The sequence below is a fragment of the Chelonoidis abingdonii genome, chromosome 6 (assembly GCF_003597395.2).
Source record: "Chelonoidis abingdonii isolate Lonesome George chromosome 6, CheloAbing_2.0, whole genome shotgun sequence".
Taxonomy (NCBI): domain Eukaryota; kingdom Metazoa; phylum Chordata; order Testudines; family Testudinidae; genus Chelonoidis; species Chelonoidis abingdonii.
The window spans coordinates 99,401,682-99,423,363 of NC_133774.1; the positions used below are offsets into that span (position 1 = coordinate 99,401,682).

The window sequence follows — 21,682 nt, forward strand, 5'->3', positions numbered from 1 at the left end:
GACATATCAAGGGCCATGATGGACAGGGGCCATGACTGGGATGCAGTGCAGTGTTGGGTTAAAGTGAAGGAGCTGCGGAATGCCTACTGCAAAGCCTGTGAGGCAAACAGCCGCTCCGGTGCTGCCCTCATGACCTGCAAATTCTACAAAGAGCTGGACATGATACTTGGGGGCAATCCCATCTCCACTGCAATGACCACCATGGACACTTCTGAGCCCAGCACAGCAAAAGGGGGGCGGGGAGGAGGAGGAAAGCATGAGCGATGGTGCTGAGGTAGGGGGAGACACCCCGGAATCCCTAGATGCAAGCAGCCAGGAGCTCTTCTCAAGCCAAGAGAAAGGCAGCCAGTCGCAGTGTCCGGTACTTCGGGAAGGACAAACAACAGAGGAGGTTCCTGGTAAGCAGCTTTCTTTTTGGGAAGGAAGTTTTTAGGTACAGGCTCTTAAGGCGAGGATGGTAAGGGCTGCACGCATGCCTAGATATGGAATAACGCGTTGATGTGGTCTATCACATCGCGGTAACCGGCACCAGTAATCTCCTCAAAAGTCTCAGCCAGAACGTGGGCAAAGCGCCTGCGCAGGTTTATTGGGAAAGCTAGCGTGGTTCTTGTCCCAGTTAGGCTAACATGTCAGCGCCACTGTGCCGTGAGGGGTGGGGGGACCATTGCTGCAGACAGGCAAGCTGTGTATGGGCCAGGGCGGAAGCCGCATTGTAGGAGAAGACCCTCTCTTGCTTCCCTGGTCACCCTCAGCAGTGAGATATCTTCCAGGACAAACTCCTGTGGAAAATGTTGGGAGAGTATTCAGCGTAAGTGCCCCCTGCAGCTGTTGGCTCTCCCCAAGGCACAGAAACCCAGAGGATAGTACAGTCATGGAACAATCAGTCCTCATGGACCCTGTGCTTAATCACCATTTCTGGGGCTCCTGTGGGTTACGTGCGCTCACTTTGGGACAGGCAAAGTATGGTTTTTGTGATTGCCCTCCTTAAGTGCAGGAGAATCATTGCTCTGTCTGGTGTGTACAGTGCTGCCTCTGTTAAGTGTTGTATTTTGCCTGTCTAGGTGCAACCTTGAGATCTCAGTCATCATTCTTATCACCGGCCAACAGACTGAGAAGACTCCAGAAGAGGCCACATAAAAGCAAAGAAAACGTGCTGCATGAAGTCATGCAGCAGTCTGTAAATGAGAATCGAAAGGCACAGAAGTAGAGGGAGAGCGAAAGGAGGATCCACCAGGAAAATGCGACGCACCAGCAGCAAAGCATGGAATGGCTGATTAGCATAATGGAGCACCAAGCAGACTCTATCCAGGTGCTTGTCACCATGCAGGCGGAGCACTACCGCGCTCGCACACACCCCCTGGAGCTCTTGTCCCAAAAACTCTTCCCCTTGTGCCCCCATGTCCCCTCCAACCCACTTTCCGCAACATTCGGGTTCTTACCTCCCCCAACTGCCTCCTACACCCGTAGCTTCACCACCCACCCACGAAAACTACGACCCTTATCCACTGCACTCACCCCCCCTCAACATGCCTTATAGCCATCCTGAAGTGCAGCACTTAGTGTACAGCACTCCAGACAGGATTCGAGAGTATGAAATCAGGACATACTCAAGCCTATGAGTGAACCGGTCCCACCCCAACACCTTGCCCTTTTGGTATTTCTGTGATACTTTGGGTTTTTTTCAATAAATGAATTTCCTTTTCAATAAATGGAGTTTTTTTTACTTTGAAAACATACTTCATTAGTGCATAAAGCAAAATATACCTTAGCCCAGGAAAGCAACAAGCACTGCAAGTCAGTGTACCAAACATAGCCACTGCACTTACCTCCCATGCAGAGCACCAGACGTTAGTAGCGGCTTTCAGTCTCCACTGCTCCCTCAAGGCATCCCTAATCCTTATAGCCCCACACTGGGCCCCTCTAATAGCCCTGCTCTCTGGTTGTGCAAATTCAGCCTCCAGGTATTGAACCTCTGAGGCCCTAACCTGAGTGAAGCTTTCACCCTTCCCTTCACGAATATTATGGAGGGTACAGCCCGCGGTTATAACTGCGGGGATGCTGTCTTTGGCCAAGTCCAGCTTCCCATAAAGAGAGCAACAGCTGCCCTTCAAACGGCCAAAGGCACACTCCACAGTCATTCAGCACTGGTTCAGCCTGTAGCTGAAGCATTCCTGGCTGCTGTCCAGGCTCCCTGTGTAGAGTTTCATGAGCCATGGCATTAAAGGGTAAGTGGGGTCTCCAAGGATCACAATGGGCATTTTGACTTCCCCTACAGTGATCCTCTGATCTGGGAGAAAAGTCCTGGCTTGCAGCTTCTTGAACAGGCCAGTGTTCCGAAAGATGCTTGCGTCATGCATCCTTCCGGGCCAGCCTGCATTAATATCAATGAAACAACCACGGTGATCCACAAGCACCTGGAGAACCATAGAGAAATACCCCTTTCAGTTAATATACTTGGAGGCTAAGTGGGCTGGTGCCAGAATAGGAATATGCGTCCCATCTATCGCCCCTCTGCATTTGTTCAAAGCCAGCTGCAATGTCATGCATGTTACCTGGAGTCATGGTTCTTCTGAGCAGGATGTGATTAATGGCCCTGCAAACTTGCATCAACACAATTCCAGCCGTCAACTTTCCCACTCCAAACTGAATAGCAACGATCGGTAGCTGTCTGGAGTTGCCAGCTTCCAGATTGCAATAGCCACCCACTTCTCCATTGGCAGGGCAGCTCTCAATCTCGTGTCCTTGAGCCACAGGGCGGGGGCAAGCTCAGCACACAGTCCCATGAAAGTGGCTTTTCTCATACGAAAGTTCTGCAGCCACTGCTCGCCATCCCAGATTTGCAGAACGATGTGATCCACCCTCAGTGCTTGTTTCCCAAGCCCAAAAGCGGTGTTCCACAGTGGAGAGCATGTCCATGAATGAGACAAGCAATTTCGTGTTGTATGCGTTACACGACTCAATATCATCGTCGGACTCCTCACTGTCACTTTGGATCTTAAGCAGTAACTCGACTGCCTAACAAGACGAGCTGGTGAGACTTGTCAGCATGTTCCGCAGCAGTTCGGGCTCCATTCTCGCAGATCGAAAGGGAAGACAAAGCACGCTCTGCACAGAAACCGTTGAAAGATGGCACCAAACATGGACGGAAACACAGGGATTGCTGGGATGTGAAGCGATGCATCACAGGGCATTGGGACATGATTCAGAATGCCCTGCACCCCACGTCCCCTTCCCACAAGCCACAGTACCAGAATGGGAAGAGGTGCTCTGTGGGATAGCTGCCCATAACGCACCGCTCCAAATGCCACTTTAAGTGCTGTGAATGTGGCCACACCAGTGCACTTGCAGCTGTCAGTGTGGACAGACTGGAGTGCTTTCCCTGGTGTGCTCTCTGAAGGCTGGTTTAACCCAAAGCGCTCTACATCTGCGAGTGTAGCCATGCCCTTAGTTACATCCAAAGGAGATATGCTACTAGCAGATATAGTTGTACAGTAAAAGTATATACAGTAATGTATTTATCACTCCAAGTCAGTATTTAAACTGGTACATCTGAATGTGATTTAAAGGAATTGGATGTGTGCAGTGTGAGTGGATGTATGTGGGCAGTGAATGGAAGTTTGTTATGGAGGTGAAGAGTCTGTGAATGCTTGTGGGTGTTGAGGCACGTGAATAGAAGTTCCTGTGAATATTAAGATAGCTTTAAACTAGTGATTTCCTTGTATCAATTATGCTGATTGGAAATGCAGCTGATAAACCTTAACTCTAAGTTAATTAAGTTTTTGTAAGGGAATAGAAATACAAGTTCACTCTTCAATAAATAAATCCTCTATACAAAATTATTCCATCATAAAACCATCCATCATAATACGTCACTACCTGGCACCATCTCCTCCTCCAGAAATCTCTGCAGCATACAAATAAAGAGATCTTGATCATCAAAATGTGTTACACTTCTGCTTTACACCCAGTTCCTCACCATCAGTGTGGCTGTGTGCATAAAGCATTTCTGATTTTTGCAGGCTACCAGCTGTATGAACAGGTTCAGGTGAATCTGCCAGCTGTGTATAGATAGATGCCAGTCTGGTTTCCTGGGCAGTCCAGTCTGCACTGAAAACCTCACTTGTTCTTTTACATATGTTAAGCCGAATGCAGGAGGCATACATGAGAATCACTACTTTCATCACAAAACCTTGTGATTCAGAGTTCATCTTGCTTTAGGTCTCCCAAGTGTAAACTCTACTCATGTTCTACAGGTGAACGTACAATTGAATCTGCACATGTCTAGCTGTGTTTAGTCAGGAAGAGGTTTCATTAAGCATGGCCAAAGAGGCATACCAGGTCACCCAGAATCACAATGTGGACAGAAACACCACTGAGGTCAATGTTGTTCAGTGAGAATAGAACTCCCCCTTTAAAAGTCCAGAATTTTCAGAAATTCTAGCATCATGCACTTTTCCTGTCAATGAACACTTTTACATGTCAATGAACACTCCATGATGATCCACTAAGTCCTAGATAAACCCTTTCTGTGTAATACACTCCATACAGGGTATGTTGGTGAGAGGCACCATAGTGGGCACTTGGGCTTGATCAGTGGCTCACTTGACACCTTGTTCATATGCCACTACACCACACCATGCATTGTCCTCAAAACCTCTATCACAACGCAACAGTATTTACTGCAGATCTCCCAAACCCAAAATGTGACTAACAGGCTGTTAACTACTGGAGACAGCCAGCTCCCTTTGGGACATCTGCCATTCTCTTTTTCACAGTCTGGTGGTGCAGTTTTGGGGCCAGCTAACCAGAGCTACAAAAAACTCTGCATCTTCACCATGAATGGGCTGCTCTTTCCAGATCTCAGGTACAGCTTGGTCCCACCAGTCTATAGTTGTGGTCTGAACTCAAAAGCAGCCCTCCACCCAACGAACATCATCTTTGAGTACATGCAGCTATCTACTTGGGAGGCGCAAGACAGTTGCAAATAGCTCTGTGAGATGCTCGCCTTGGTCTCTGGCTCTCCACAGGCACACCAGCTTCCACTGTCTGACTGCAGCTGCCTGCTTGTTTGAAGTTCCTGCAAAAACCTTTCCTGACGAGCAAGGAACAAACGCTGAGCGTTCACCCTGGCCCGCATTTTGAGAAAAGGACCAGGAAATGGTGCCAGCTTCAGGGGACTTATGGGCATTTCCTCTCTTCTCTCTCAATTCCGCTCTCCAAAATTACCTCAGAAGGTCTTCCCGCTACTTCAGGGAGCTGGGAATTGGGGAGAGATACTCAGAGGGCAGTTTAACTGCACCAGTGTAAAATGTGGGTCTCAGGGCAAAAATGCAATGGTCCTAAGCCTTAAGCAGCATGCGGATATGCTGCACTGTTGGTATTTACACTAGTGCTATCCCAGTGGTTCCGCATAGACGTGGCCATGGCGCAACAGCTTTAAGTATTGTTCATATGCTGTTCATTGCAACCCAAACAATTATATTCATTATGAAGCATTCCCAGAGAACCCGTGCAGGTGCAATGCTGGCTGTGCAAGTGACTGGGAAACAAGAGCTACATTCATTTTATTTGTATAAGATAATTCCTCTGTACATCCTTTGTATCTGATCTAAAACACACAAAGTACAGCACTTTCACACAGGGAGACCGTGAATGAGTGTGACATGCCTGAGAGTAGAGTTCTCAAAGAGAATAAGCCAGTTTCCTGCTTCTTCTGCCTTTCTGCTAGAGCTTACTATTTAGAGCTCACAACCTACATATCAAAGGGCCTATGAGTCATGTCAATAACCATGAGTCACAGAAACAACCTTCCTTAACAACTCTGTTCTGTAATTTTTTTAACCCAATACTGACGGCATGATTGAAGTAACATTTATGTATTAGCATGAGCTCACCGAGCTGGTGCAAGTGGGTGTTCTGAAGCAACAAGTGCCACTGTTGTTCTCCACAAATACCAAAGGGAGTGGTGAGAGTAAAGGAATGAAGAGGTCTCATTTCCCCACCATTTTTTAAAACCAGGATTTCGATGGGTACGGTGAAATGAAATGTTTAAACAGGAGAAAGAAAAAAAAGCACCTCACTTCCACAGTGATGCCCAATGCCAAAACAAAATCCATTTGATACCAAGATGTAGTGGGGCAGATTCACTGTTGAGCAGAGTCTGACGGCAACCTCCTGGCTGGGAACTCCCCTGCCGTGGGGGAGTCCCCAGTGGCCTCAGAGCCAGCACCTGTGCCACTGTCCTTGCAGCCCTGAACGGGGGGGAGGGGGCATGTTGAGGGTGTGGTTAGAGTGCAATGTGCTCCAGCAATCCCCAGCTGACAGACAGTCCTGGGGATCATTGACACTTGGTGTAAGTGAAAGTAGCCCCATGGCTGTTCTAATCTGTGCCCAGGGTCTCGAAGTGAATCAGAAAGCCATATTCAGATCCCTGACAGTATGCCCTTTGCCCCACAGCTGGACCCAGGAGATGCTGGATGCAGCAGAGACTCTGGCCCAACGTTTGGCCCTAGTGATCAGAGCAGGCGTTGCCCATCCTGGTGCACTATATAGCATACACCTCTGGCTGCCCCGTTCCCAGCTGTTATCAGAGTGCATACGTGATACAGAAATCATTCTCCCTCCTGAGATCCAGTCTCCATTCCACGCAGATGGCCAGATTATCCAGGAAATATGGGATCTCAAATACTGCCAGATTAGTTACCCTGATACTGCCATTCCCAGTGAATTGGATAGTGAGGTGATGGATGTGGTACAAAAGCCTAGATGGAGATAGACAGAGACACATAAGTAGTGGCACGGCACACTTCACCTCCACTTTCTTGCCAAAACTGCTTACTGCAGTCTTATCTTTTAAAGCTTCACTTCTTCTTCTGCTCCTAAATCTCCCTCCTTTCCTTTCTACTTTCTAATCAACAAAGGGTTTTTATAATGGAGAATTTCTGGCATAACATTTCTGGCAAAATCTAATTTGTATTAAAGTTTTCAAAACTTCTGTCATCTGTTAATGTTGTTATAAATGAACCAGTAGTCATACAAATAGTGGCAAAAAAATAAATCGGACCACCCCAGCAACAGTGACCTGAACCCAAATGTTCTCACCTTTTTAAATAATTGTTTGCACTGCTCTAGCTGGGTGTGTGAAGGGAACAGCATAGACATGTCTTTTAGTCAGAGCATTGTAAGCCCCTTGAGCAGGGTTTGTTTTAGCTTAAAGTGGGAACCATTGATGAAATCTCTAAATGTCATTATTCTAGTAAACTGAGAAGTATAGCTCCTCTAAAGGTGAAGTTCAGCATTCTTAGTAAGGTTTTAAGAGCATCAGAGCAAGACATTATATGAGCCATAACATCCCTAAATACTGCAATGCCACTTTTCTGAAATATCAAACAACTTTGGAAGCAAACCTAAAGCAGAATCCAACACAATCTGCAGAAAAGCTGTAATATAAATAGATGCTAGACAAAAATAGAATTGAAATAACATATGAAAGAAAGCAGTTAGTTACCTCTCTAACTGAAAAACAAAGATGAAGGAAAAAACAACAAAGCAGTCACCACACGAGGAACCAGTGTCCTTGGTAGTACAGGACAATACTCAGCTGCAAAGAACACTGCTCCAATGCCACCAGTCTGATAGCCTCCTAGCTAACTATGCATTTGTAGTGCACCTGCCAAAATGGTGTCTGGGCACCTTCGCTGGTGGTGTTTCCAGCAAAGTAAACAGAGATACTTAGCCTCTGGCACTGACTTTGGAACCTGCCTTCTCCTTCAGTAACGTCCATCAGCCTACTCTCCTGGAGGCTTCAACAGCAGCACCTACCATACATTAGTCTCACATGACTATCACTTTGAGATCTACAGATAGAAAGCACTATATAAAAGTGCAAAGTATTATTGTTATTATTTTTATCTCAGCAAAGAATCCTGTGGCACCTTATAGACTAACAGATGTTTTGGAGCATGAGCTTTCGTGGGTGAATACCCATATCTGACGAAGTGGGTATTCACCCACGAAAGCTCATGCTCCAAAATGTCTGTTAGTCTATAAGGTGCCACAGGATTCTTTGCTGCTTTTACAGATCCAGACTAACACAGCTACCCCTCTGATATTTTTATCTCAGTAGATGAGGAATGGCCTCCACGTACCTCAGCAATAGTCTAATAATCTACAGTGTGTTCCGACGCTGCATAGATCTATGGTACCCAACGATGCTTCACAGGACTATCACTGAATGCCTGAGCATCAAAAAGCAAAATGAAAATAGCAACACTAGGTAAAACAAACAAATGAAAAACAAGTTGCTAGTAACTAGAAATAAGAAAAAGGACACGGGAAAGACCTTGGTCCACCAGTGCCCACCCTTTTGCAATTACAAGAAATCCACCACGTTTTTGATATACCCTCATGATGCTGTCAGATGATGCATGACCAATATTCTAGATTAGCATTACTCAACCAGTGGGTTGCTTACCCTGGGAGGGGTGGGGAGTCAGGAAAAGCAATCAGGAGGGTCATGAGGTATTAACAATCTAAAGTGAAAAATATGTGGCTCTCCCCTACTTTCCACGTATCTTTACCTTTACAGGTCAAGTTTGCCCTGTCAACCTCTCAAAACACACACACAAATTCTATAGTCTTATAATCGATACATTTTTTATTCTTACTTTTATAGCAAATGTTAGGGGTTCATGAAAATTTTTGACTTTGAGTAAGGTGCTGCCAACCTGAAAAGGTTGAGAAACACTGCTCCAGATGAGAAAACAAGCCTGCTGCCAGTAAGGCATAGGAAAAATTCTTTCGTGTCTCCAGATCTGGTCATCAGTTCAACCATGTACATGACAACAAGATTCACTATAGCTAACTATTTATTCCTGTTTATATATCCAGCAAAATATAATTAATTAATAGGCAAAAATCTGCTCTCTCTATTGCTTATACTGCATGTAAGTTTTATAAGCGCATGAGAACATGTACCTTGCAGCCTCTGCTTGATCCTGGTCTTGCTCATCCACAACAAGCCTCCGTGACAAAGTCACACAACAACTGTTCTACACTACTGCTTCTAATGTGAGTAGGGGTGGGAGGTTAAATAAGGTCACTGATTCACCCAAGGTATCTGGCAGGATTGAAAAGTGTGTGTGCCAACAGCCTCAATGCTGAGGTCATACCCTCACTGTTCTACTTGATGTACATAATATGCTTTACTCATCATCTGTGTAGTTGACACCAGAGAGCTTTGTGAGAAATTCTTTGGCACAGTCACTCAACCCATCAATGAAGGCTCACTCAGGTCCACGATCAACTTATGAAACAGTAAACACTTTATTAACTAGAACCAGAGTGACAGGTCAATTCAATAGCTCAACTTGAACAAAACTCTTTGTGCCTGAATCTGGACTCTTCTATCACCGGGATGCACTGAGGTGCTGGTCCCACACCCTTGATTTTAAAGTAGTAATGCATAACACCACATCTCTCTCTCATATTAAAACAAAACAGTTCCCTCCTTTACCCCATTTCCAATAAGTGACAGTATATCAACAATCAGCATCTCTGGCATCACACTTGATCCATGGAAGTCTTAATAGTTGTGGGTCAGAAGTTACTAGCACTTAATCAACTGGTTTTCAGCCTTTACAGATGATGTAATATAAAGTATTTATAAGTCCACAATGGCTAGAGCCAATACCCTCTTCAGGTGAATTTATGTCCATGATATTTGATGTGGCTGACATGCCGTCTGGTGAGAGGGTTACAGTATGATAACAGGATGTTTTGTGATGGTTCATGACACTACTCAGGTGGCTATTCAGATACAGTTGGCAGCAGGGGCGGCTCCAGGCACCAGCGCTCCAAGTGCATGCCTGGGGCGGCAAGCCACGGGGGGCGCTCTGCCGGTCAGCGCTAGGGCATCAGGCAGGGTGCCTTCGGCGGCTTGCCTGTGGAGGGTCCACTGGTCCCGCGGCTTCGTGCCTGCGAGAGCTCCGCTGAAGCCGCAGGACCAGCGGACCCTCTGTGCTTGGGGCGGCAAAATGTTTGGAGCTGCCCCTGGTTGGCAGGCTGTGTTTCTCTTACTGGTAATGTATGCCTCGCTCATAAGTGCCTTCTAATGTGTCTTTAACTTCCACTTGTAGATGTGTCAATGTACTATGACCATGGCTGTAGACTCATGACTCTCTATGTTCCACACTACCAGCTCTATACTGTAATTCACACTGGATCCTCATGACAGAAAACAGGCAGTAGCCTGGCCATTTGGTCATAGTCTCTTACACTTTTTTCCCCTGTCACAGCCTTAGTTTTGCGTGAACTCTTTGCAGTGTTCTGGATTATAGCACCATATATCAGAAACTATTTCAGCATTTTGTCCATCAATACCTCTTACTGGAAAGTGCTTCAAGACAGTCACATTTCTAATCTCTTCCTTGCCTGATATAATTATTTTGTGAAACACTGATTTAAATAATTCTCTCGGTCGTTACTTTAGATTGTGCTTACTCTGGGCTGGAATGGCTGAGCTGCATACCCCACATTACATATTTCTATGCTTGCAAAAGGAACAGTGGCACCTAATAGTTTTCCAGGTGTGGCATGCCTTTCATTTTGTAATCACAGTATTGGCTGATTTATATGGTGTGGCAAATTGCCGGTACTGTTATGCTGGGTCTCGCGCTTTCTCTTCTTTGGGGAAGGTTCAGGGCACCATTGCTTGCCTCTGAACTGGTATTTTAATTACCCCACTAGTGTCCTTGAGGAGGGGAGTGGAGAGGGAGGGACCTGGGCCCGCCCTCTTCTCCAGGTCCCAACCCTGGGGCCCTGAGGGTGTGGTGAACCCAGCTTTGAGACTAGGAGTTCCTTTCCCTGGGTTACTTCCCTCTCCTGCCCTTGAGCTTGTGAAGGGCTTCTTGCCTCTTCTACACAAGCCAGGTGCCCTTACCTGGGTTTCTTTGGATTTCTCAGCCCACCACAGCCTGCGCTGCGCTGCGCTGCCTCTCTCTCCTCTCCTGCTCCTCTCCTCTCCTCTCCAACCAAACCTTCCTGCTCCAACTCCACAACTGTCTGACTGAAGCAGGGGTTTATCACATGGACTGACTGCTGGTGCTCTAATTTGGCCTTCAGTTGCTGCTAATTGCTTCAGGTGCTCTAGTTAATCTATAGCAAACCTTCCTCCCCTTGCAGGGAATAAGGCTCCCTGCTAACACTCTACTGCTGTCCTCTGGCCATGCTGTATCACAATGGTAACAAAGGACTTCTGGATACTTGGAGAAATAATCTATTAGAGCGGACACTGTTGAAATATTTACCATTATCCTGTCTCCATGTCTAGTTGGCTGCCAGTATGAAGCAGCGTGCCCCAAGGGTCAGTCCTGGGGCCAGTTTTGTTCAATATCTTCATTAATGATCTGGAGGATGGCGTGGACTGCACCCTCAGCAAGCTTGCAGATGACACTGAACTGGGAGGAGTGGTAGATATGCTGGAGGATAGGGACAGAATATAGAGGGACCTAGACAAATTAGAGGATTGGGCCAAAAGAAATCTGATGAGGTTCAACAAGGACAAGTGCAGAGTCCTGCACTTAGGGTGGAAGAATCTTACGTACTGCTACAGACTAGAGACCGGGTGGCTAGGCAGCAATTCTGCAGAAAAGGACATACGGGTTTCAGTGGACGAGAAGCTGGATATGAGTCAACAGTGTGCCCTTGTTGCCAAGAAGGCTAACGGCATTTTGGGCTGAATAAGTAGGAGCATTGCAGCAGATGGAAGTCAGTGATCATTCCCCTCTATTCGGCATTGATGAGGCCCCGTCTGGAGCACTGTGTCCAATTCTGGGCCCCCCCACTACAGAAAGGATGTGGACAAATTGGAGAGAGTCCAGCGGAGGGCAACAAAAATGATTAGGGAGCTGGAGCACGTGACTTATGAGGAGAGGCTGAGGGAACTCGGATTGTTTAGTCTGCAGAAGACAAGAGTGAGGGGGGATTTGATAGCTGCTTTCAACTACCTGAAAGGGGGTTCCAAAGAGGATGGCTCTAGACTGTTCTCAGTGGTGGCAAATGACAGAACAAGGCACAATGGTCTCAAGTTGCAGTGAGGGAGGTTTAGGTTGGATATTAGGAAAAACTATTTCACTAGGAGGGTGGTGAAGCACTGGAATGGGTTACCTAGGGAGGCAGTGGAATCTCCATCCTTAGAGGTTTTTAAGGTCCGGCTTGACAAAGCCCTGGCTGGGATGATTTAGTTGGGGATTGGTCCTACTTTGAGCAGGGGGTTGGACTAGATGACCTCCTGAGGTCTTTTCCAACCCTGGTATTCTACGATTCTGTGCAGAGCTGTCCCTCGGGTAGGGCGAGTTGGGGCGACCGGCCAGGCCCCGCGCTTTGGGCGGCCCGGCACTTTGATCAAATCGTGACTGTCCCAATATTTAGCCCTTTGTCCTGTGTCCCGACCGACATATGATCAGGATGCCATTTGTCCCAGTATTCAGGTGAGAAGGCAGGCGGGAAAGTGAGGCAGGCGGACAGTGAAGAAGAGAGTGGCAGTTGGGCAGGGGGTGGGGAGACATACCAGACAGACAGTGAGGAGACTAGCGGGGAGGTGAGCAGTGGGCAGGTGGGTGAGGAGGCCAGTGGCAGGTGGGAAGGGGGTGAGCGGTGGGTAAGGAGGTAAGCAGCAGGCAGGTGCACCAGGCGAATGGCAAGGAAACTAGTGGCGAGGCTGATGTGTCCCAGACCTCGCACCCTCCTAGGGACAGCCCTGATCCTGTGCCAAGGTAGCTTAGGTGCCAGTGAGGTCATAATGGATCTTTGTTCTTATTGTTGTGCAACCTTTGTTACTGACAAATTTTGCATCTTTCTATCTATTGTTCTATGTTGAATCAATAAATGGTATGCGACTCATTTTTTTTTGTTCTCTGAATGCCCTAATAATATTTGTCATTTATTTACTGCCTTCATCTTCCAAGCAGCACAAGAGCATTAGCTAGATCAATGACATTTTGTAACTTTGCTAACTTTATTGGCCTAGGCGCATAATTATCAAAGCAAATCTTGTGTATGTTTTGTAACCAAGCAAATATAAAAAGTTAACTTGTATAAAGGAATAATAATTAACAATTGTTCCTTGAAACCTGTACTCTGTAAAATTCCTTTGAACCTTCCATCCTCATTGAAGTGGTTGAGCAAATGCCATAGAACTTCTAGTACATTTTATCTAAACTGGAGAAAAAGACTCCCCAACTTCTCAGCTTTTCCAAAGTAGGGTAGGACTTACTACTGCTCAGGTTACTGATCAGTTACTATTCTGATCTACAGAGCAGTTCTCAAACATAGAAAGCAACTAATTAAATCCATGTGTTGTACAATAAAGGGAGCAAATTGCATTAAGTGAAATGAAAGATTGAAAAGTAGAAGCAATAGACAGGATCTATGGCCACCTTCTAATGCTGCTGCAATCTCTCCTGCTCTTCCTAGAACTATTTTGACTGCATCTCTATTGTTGCTCAGCATCAGAACTCAAATTCTAGCCCCACTATTAAAATCTAGCAGAAGGATGAAGAAGGTTTAAAAAAATAAGAGCAAGAGAGACTGAAATGCTATGGAAGAATGACTGAGGCACTGAGATTTTATATAGCAGTAGGCCAAATAAAATAAAACAAAGTAGCATAATGTGAATATGTGACAACACCAAAAGATTTTAAAGACTAAGTAAATTATGTGACCAGGTTTTCTGGAAAGCAATCAAAACAAACAGAACCTTCCCCCAGTGAATGGTTTGCAGTGAGAAGTAAAAAAGGACTGCCTTCACCCTGGCTTATACACGAATTAAACCAAAAAAAGGTTTGAGCAACAAAAGTTGACATTGCTGAAGCAAACAGAAATATTTGCCAGCTAGCAATTTTCTACTTCCCCTGAGGAGGCCCAAGTTCCTAACTCAGAGGAACCTAAGTACTTGTCAGGACAGCATTCTGAGGCCTTGGCTACACTGGCACTTTACAGTGCTGCAACTTTCTCGCTCAGGGGTGTGAAAAAAACACCCCCCTAAGCACTGCAAGATACAGCGCTGCAAAGCGCCAGTATAAACAGTGCCGCAGCGCTGGGAGCGCGGCTCCCAACCCTGCAAACTAATCCCCATGAGGAGGTGGAGTATGTGTAGCGCTGGGAGACCTCTCTCCCAGCGCTGGCGCTGGGACCACACTCACACTTCAAAGCGCTGCCACGGCTGCGCTCCCACAACAGTTTCGAGTGTAGCCATACCCTTATAGTGTTACTGGGGGATCTAACTTGATTCATCCCAGCTGGCCCATCCCTGCTACTCTGACAACACAAGCATTTAGCAGCTGTGATCATTCCTTTACTTAAAAAATAAAAAAGAAGAAAAAGTAGTACACCTCTACCCTGGTATAACGCTGTCCTCGGGAGCCAAAAAATCTTACTGCATTATAGGTGAAACCACGTTATATCGAACTAGATTTGATCCACTAGAGTTTGCAGCCCCGCCCCGCCCCAGAGCGCTGCTTTACCGCGTTATATCTGAATTCATGTTATATCGGGTCACATTATATCGAGATAGAGGTGTATGTTAACCTCTGCCAACCCCAACAAGGAGTCTATGCACTCCGTCACATTAGGGAAAGAGATACAATCTAGTTACATGTTGTAACCTAACTTTTAAGTGCCCTGAAAAATCACAGAAACAACACTGTGATCCACAAAGCCAAGTTAGACTATAGAATGCACAGGAAGAGGCGCCTAGGAATACAATCCACAAAAGTCAGCAGGGAACCACCTAAGCTATGCCAACAACCGGGGGAGGGGCAGTGTGCTAAGCCTCACCCTTCTCTCACAGACAGTGATCTATCTCTGCTTAGCAATCCAGGAACAGTCAGATGGTTTAGGTGCCTAAGCCATTTCTTGCAGGAACAAGTTATGTGCCTGCCTCACTCCATAAAAAATGAGGTGATTGGGGTACCCACTTTATAACTTTTAGCTCAGTGGTTAGAGCACTCACTTGGGATGTGCAATGGCCACTTCTCCCTCTGCTAGAGGAGGAGAAAGTATTTGTACAGGGGTCAGGAGAGTGCTCTAATCACTAAATTCTGGGACATTCTGATGTGGGGGCCTCCTCAGTGTCTCCTGCTGAAGTTCCATTGTGGATAAATAATGAAAGAGTGACTGGAGCAAGAATATTTGACCCAAGTCTTCCACGTGGGTACCTTAATCACTGGACTTTCTCTGTCTCTGGCCCAATGATTATTAAGTGAAACAGTCATTGGGTCACAAAGCAAAAAAAAAAAAAAAAAAAGACTATAGTCCAGAGTACCTATGAGCTCCCACAAAACAGAAATTCCATGATTTGATCAGCTCTAGTATAACATTCTTGAATTTTCTTGCAATGAGATTTTGCTATTCCCTATGGCCTGTGCTTTCAACATTCTCACTAAATTAAACACACATCTGTATCCTTCCTTACTTAAATCTTTCCTTTGACTTAAATCAGAGGAGGTCCAGGCCCAGAGCATGCAGTGCCTTTTGTTGGTAACAAATCTCTGAGAGTTCACACTTTTCAGCATGATGCACTCAAGGAGTTCTTAAAGTGTTGCTCTCATCACTCCCACAACTTTGCAAAAATGTAAAGCCCTACAATAAAGAACCCCAGATATCTATTTTTATTATTATTTATAAAAAGTTCAACTTGTTAGCTGATTTTGAAATCAAATTTCAGACTTTTTATGTTTACTCTGAATTCTTGTTAGAGGGCAGAGTCTCCAGGGCTTCCTAGCAATCACAGCTGGGACAAGAAGAAGGAACCAGCACAAACATCTGTTAATAGTATAATGAAATAAAATTCCCCTGAGCAATTATCCTTTCTACCTCCGTTGGATCTGTGTCTTTCCCTTTCCTTAAGGCCCTATTTCTTACCTTCTCCATGCCCCACATTCTTTTTCTCAAGGTGCTTTTCATCTTTCACGCCCTATGATGTTCTCCCTCACTTTTGTCTCTTCCCATAGACCCTCTCTACTTGGTCTAGACTCGACTGCTTTTTTCTTACAGTTCAGGCTGCCTGTTGGCATCTCTGTCTCTGGTCTTATATCCTGCGCAATGAGGGATTCACACGCATGTACTGCATAGGAAAGGGATGGGCAAACTACGGGCTGGATCCGGCTCATGAGACGTTTTAAGCCTGCCTGCGAGCCGCACCACGGAGCTTGGCCCCGCTCTGGTGTGGTCGCTGGGTCAGGGGCTGCACCGCATGGCTCAGCTAGTCCCTGGCACTCTGGCCGGGGAGCAGGGTTGGGGCCACACCACGCAGCTTGGTCCCGTTCTGGCCAGGGTGCAGGGTCGGGGCCACACCACACGGCTCCCAGAAGCTACGGCATGGTCCCACTCCGGCTCCAATGGGAGTTGCAAGGGCAGTGCCTCTGGATGGAGCAATGTGCAGATCTGCCTGGCCGTGCCTCCACATAGGAGCCGGAGAAGGGACATGCCACTACTTCCGGGAGTCGCTTGAGGTAAGCACCGCTTGGAGCCTGCACCCTTGAGCCTTTCCCCATGCCCTAATCCCCTGCCCCAGCCCTGATCCTCCTCCCGCCCTCCGAACTGCTCAGTTCCAGCCCACAGCACCCTCCTATACCCCAAACTCCTCATCCCCAGCCCCATCCCAGAGGCCTCACCCCCTCCCACTCCTTCCCCTACCCCAAACCCCAATTTTGCGAGCATTCATGGCCCACCATACAATTTGTATTCCCCAATGTGGCCCTCAGGCCAAAAAGTTTGCCCACATTAAATAGATATATCTCTTGAAAGTTTGCAACTCCTTTTTAAAAATTAAAGCAATTTATTAAGGACAAAAAAACACTGTGTAACCAAGTTAACAAGGCCTATGACTGGCTATCATCTTGTACTTTGTGAATAGTATGTTTTTAAAAACTGAATTCTCTGTGACATAATATAAATACAATGATGTGATCTTTTTCTATAGATCCAAAGCTAATTTTTCGTACATTGAAGGAAAAAGGAGGAAAAACACAACACTCTTCAGAATTAAAATAGCCATGTGCTATCTTTCTTATCTGCTGGTGTCAGGTCACCATCGTACATGAGCACATTGGAGAAGTGCCAAACCAGAAGTGGTTTGCCATGGTTTCATTTCAGCAATAGCTTGTGGGCGGAGTTTTCATGCTGATAAAGCAAAAGCGGGGTTGATTTACAAATTCAGAGCCTATTTTATTGGAACCCTTAAATCCATACTTTTGGGTTCCTTGTGGCTTAGAAACATCTTTGTCTCTCTCACCTCACCCTTGCCTGCACTCTGCCCTGAAGGTATCTTAGCCGCCAAGGATCTAGTCCACAGAAGGATTCATGGGGAGTCCAGAAGTCGGGATCATTTCAAGTTTTTCTTTTTAAATTATGAAAAAATTCACATTGTGTGGGTACTTTGGAAAGAAATGAGGGTCTAGGAGGGGAGAGATTGTAGCCTGGCAAACTGGGGTAGCAGCAGGGTGAGCAAACATCCTGATATTATTGGGACCATCCCAATATTAGGGGTTTTGTCTTATATAGGGAACTATTCTTCCCCTCACCTCTCCCCAAGTGTCCTGATTTTTCACACTTGGTATCTGGTCACGCTAGATAGGAAAGGGCAGTCCCATTTTATTTGCAGCCTAACGATACCAGGCGTTGGGCTCCAGATCTATCCCCTCCCCTTTCTTTTTAGGTTGTTTTTGTTTTAAGACGTGTAGCCAATGGAGTTTGCACGAGTGTTTTTCGCTGAGCGTTGACGGCTGACAACAGGGGGGCGTGTGTTTGGGGACGTGTTTGCAGCCCAGCGGGTGGATCATTGCCAGGTCCCGCTCCTCCTAATCGCAAAATATGCTGCTCCCAGCCCAGGTGCTCGGCAAGTAAGCAGACTTTTTCTGCAGGCAGGAGCTCGGAAACCTGTAGCACCCAAGGCTGCCTCGGCAGCAACGGGGAGAAGAAAGAGCCTTCCAGCGTCAGTAACCACTCCCCAAAGAGAAAGTCATTAGGGGGTGGAGAGTCAGCGCTAGGTGCGAGGGAAGCTGCTATTGGTACGCAAGGAATAAACACCAGCCCCCGGGAGCAGCAGCCCCCCGAGCGCAGGAGGCAGCCAGGCAGAGCGAGCGGCGGCCCGGAGCAGCAGCATCCCGGTCCTGCCCGAACCACGTCCCTTCTCGCGGCAACTCTGAGCGCCCCCCGCCACCTCCCTCCGGGCACCGCCATGGACTCCCCACAGAAGCCGCCCCTCGCTCACCTCTTCAAAGGGACCTTCGTGCACGCCAGCCGCTCCTCGCCCATGGACGTGCTGCACGGCCACCTGCTGGGCGTGGGCGACGACGGGAGAGTGAGTGGGAGGCGCGGGGTGGGCGGGGGTGTGAAGGGCGTGGTGGTGGCGTGCGGGGGCTGGAACACCGGGGCACGTATGGAAAGGGCGGGCCTGGAATACTGGGGTGCGAGACAAGGGTGTCTGTGTGTTCTGTTGGGGTGTCGGGGGGGCAGAGGGGTTAGGTAATATCGAAGTGTGTAGGAGAGGAGGCATGTCATCCTGCGGCGCCTCGGTGAGGGTGTGCATAAGAGTGGGAGGACACAGTGTTGGGGGTTTGCATGTGGTACCGTGTGGGGGTGAGATGGGTTTTCTGTAGCGTTGCATGTGTGTGTTCTGGTGGGGCTATGTACATGCCTGCCGCATGTAAGGTTAACAGGTGTGTAGTTACTGTGGGCGCATGCATGCTGTGTTTTTGAGTGACTTTCTTTGCGATCTTACAGTGAGGTTTTTAGCGGAGGAGGGCATGAAGCAGGGTGGCCTGAGGCGCTGTCAAGAAAGCAGACAAATGAAGTGGATGAATTTTTGGCATATCTTTACTTTTCTTTAGGAAGATTTGAAATGCTGTGGTATATTCATTTCCAGCTATATAGATGTCTCCCAACGTATTAATTTGTTCTCACTTGTGGCTTGAAATTATAATTTGATTTCTCGAGTCAAAGTTCTTCAAAGGGGGGGGAAGGTGTTTTAGACTCATTTTTGCTGCAAAACTTTAGAAACAGGTTGAAAATGTTTAAGGAAACAAGGTAAATGGGGGAAGTAATAGAAGCAAATATTTTATGATGGGTAGGAGTTAGCTAGAGGTAACTGGTAATTCAAAGAGTTAGCTTCATAGACAGGATAAACCATCTTTGGAGGAACCTGCCTATGATGTAGATTACTTTGTTTTCACTGTTTTCAAAACAGCAATTGATTTGGACCATAAATGTTTCCTCAAGTTTTTAATTTTGATTTTCCATTCTCAGTAAAAATAAAATTCAGGTGATATCTTTTAAAATTATTTCCATAAGAATAGCATGATTCTGTGTGTAGTGATGGGTTTCAGAGTAGCAGCCGTGTTAGTCTGTATCCGCAAAAAGAACAGGAGTACTTGTGGCACCTTAGAGACATCTTCTCTTGTCAGAAGCAAAAATGTACACAGTAATAACTGACTGACTGATTATACAGAGCTTTGAAAATAGAACGTACTCTATAAAATAAGAATTATTAATATAACTCATGGATTACTGATTCAGTGATGTGAGCCAATTAAAAAAATGGAAAAATTACTTTTATTAATTGTGCAAGAACAAATATGATGGGGCAGCTATGTTATTACCCTAACAATACTAAATGTAGGCCTCAATCCTACACTGTGCTCTGCACAGGTAGATCCTTGAGCTTTGTGGAATCCCACTGACTTCAATGGAGCTTCATGTGTAAAGGAATTATAGAATGATCATTTTCATCACCGTGTCTCCTTTTTGTTATAAGGAGGAATACAGCAATTGATGTCTGGCTTGCATGAAATTTGACAGACATGACTAGCAGGCTGAACTTTGGAGCCCTTAAAAACACTCCCTCCGCCCCTATTGTCACCATGGCCTAAAGTTTGCACTTTGATCTGACTGGGTTTCCATCAAATGCAGATTTGATTGCAGGATTAGGACCCAACTTCCTCTTTCAGGGGCCATTGTGGGAGCCTTCTTATGGCTCATTAAGGCTTGGTGTAAAACTCACTGAAGTCAATGGAAAGACTCTTTTTAACTTCAAAGGGTTCTGGCTAAAAAGTTAAACTTCTATACATCTGAGTGGCTGCCAACTAAAGATAATATAGTTGAGTGAGTGGTTAAAGAGTTTCCTTAATATATTTCAAAGTTAGTGAGTTCAGTACTTTAAACTTCTATTTTATTATTGCAGTGTCCGCTGAATCACTATATTTTCCCCACACATAGTGCCTGATTCTGTAGTTTTAATTCATGCAGAGCTCCTATTAGAATCAGTGATAATTTGATTGGGTAAAGACTGCAAGATTAGAAACTTGATTAGCCTTATCATTCAAATATATTCGGAAAATATTTCAGTACTTCTGTTGAATTAAAATAGAAGAGTCTAAAATAGAATAGTTCAGACTCACTGAGCACATCAGGAGCTGTGTGCAGGAATCTCACAGAGGTCACTGCAGGAAAGAGTGATCCCTGGGGAGAGATGAGAAGGAGAAGCTGGAAGTCATGTGACCCATGGGAAGCGGAAGAGCCTCCCATGCAGAAGGGGAGGCGTGGAAGGCAGTAGAAAGATGATGGGGAGAAGGTTACAAAGGCGTGGTGAGAGGGGGGCTTAGGTTGAGCAAGGTGGAAGCAGGAGGAGAGGCATGAGTGGAGCTGGGTAGGGTCTTAGAAGGGAGGAGAAGTCTGACCCAGATGCAGGAAGCAGGAGGACGACAGTGGAGACTCTGAAGAAGTGAGTGATATGAACAGAAGAGCAGAGGAGAAAGTTGATTTTAGCAGCAGCACTTTGGTTGAGCCAAGTGGAGCACGTCTCAGCTGGGCCAGAGAGGAGGCAGTCGCAGGAGTCAAGGGGAGAGATGACTTGAGAAGGGAGCAGAATTTAGTTAGCGGGTGGGGAAGGGATGGAAGGACAGAGTATTCATTGGCAGCTTGGGTGCGGGCATCATACCGGGCAGGTCCAGGACAGAGAGGCAGAGAAGGAGGGGAGCAAGGCCATAGGAATTGATGGTAATGAATCTTATTTTTCTTTGCATCCAGTTGGCCTGCGTGGAGTGGGAAGGGGAATTCCCTGAGGCCTGTAAAGCTCTTTGAGATCTTCAGCTGGGTGGTGCTCTAGGAGGGCAGGGCATTTTAGTTCTGGGATAGATAGTAAGTTCCTGTCCCTCCCACTCCTAACTGCAGCAGACAATTCTAGTGGCTGCTAAGCAATCACAAACTTTAGCCTGAAGGGTTGTGGCACGGCCCATGCAATCAGTCCCAAAATTTCCAGGGATGTTCAAGGCACCAATGGACAGAACCCTAATGATTTTGTTGAAAATCAGAAAACCATAAAAGATTGATTTCCACTGGTGAGAGAGGAAAATCAGGCCCACAAAGTGCCCTTTTTGTGCCGAGCAAAGGTAATAGCTTTGGTGCTCCTGCTGCGGCCTACACATATTGCAGGCAGCTGCTTAAGATGTTGCTCTTCCTCATTGGGTGTGCAGCTCAGCCTCCATGAGCAGTGAAGTGTGCAACCCTCTAGAATGACAATTTGCATGCCCTTTGCATCAATGGGGGACACACCTAGCTTTAGCAGTGACATTGCGCACTCAGAGGGTGGTGGCTGGGTAGTTTGGGTCATAGCCAGGGTCCTAAT

At 46.5% G+C, this 21,682-nt stretch overlaps 1 protein-coding gene and 1 long non-coding RNA gene across 3 annotated transcripts in view; one reads left to right on the top strand and one right to left on the bottom strand.

Annotated features, from left to right (window-relative positions):
• Nucleotides 1-18,348, bottom strand: part of LOC142046998 (uncharacterized) — a 28,049-nt gene extending 9,701 nt beyond the window's left edge. Inside the window, exon 1 of the long non-coding RNA XR_012656144.1 lies at nt 18,272-18,348. This is a non-coding gene — a long non-coding RNA (uncharacterized LOC142046998). The remainder of the gene's footprint in view (nt 1-18,271) is intronic.
• Nucleotides 18,046-21,682, top strand: part of GDA (guanine deaminase) — a 48,381-nt gene continuing 44,744 nt past the window's right edge. The window contains exon 1 of one of the 2 annotated variants that reach the window (XM_032798152.2): nt 18,046-18,361. In XM_032798152.2, coding sequence (XP_032654043.1) covers nt 18,239-18,361 — 123 coding nt within the window. In that variant the 5' untranslated portion in view covers nt 18,046-18,238. The remainder of the gene's footprint in view (nt 18,362-21,682) is intronic. The other variant, XM_032798153.2, reaches the window with a different exon arrangement.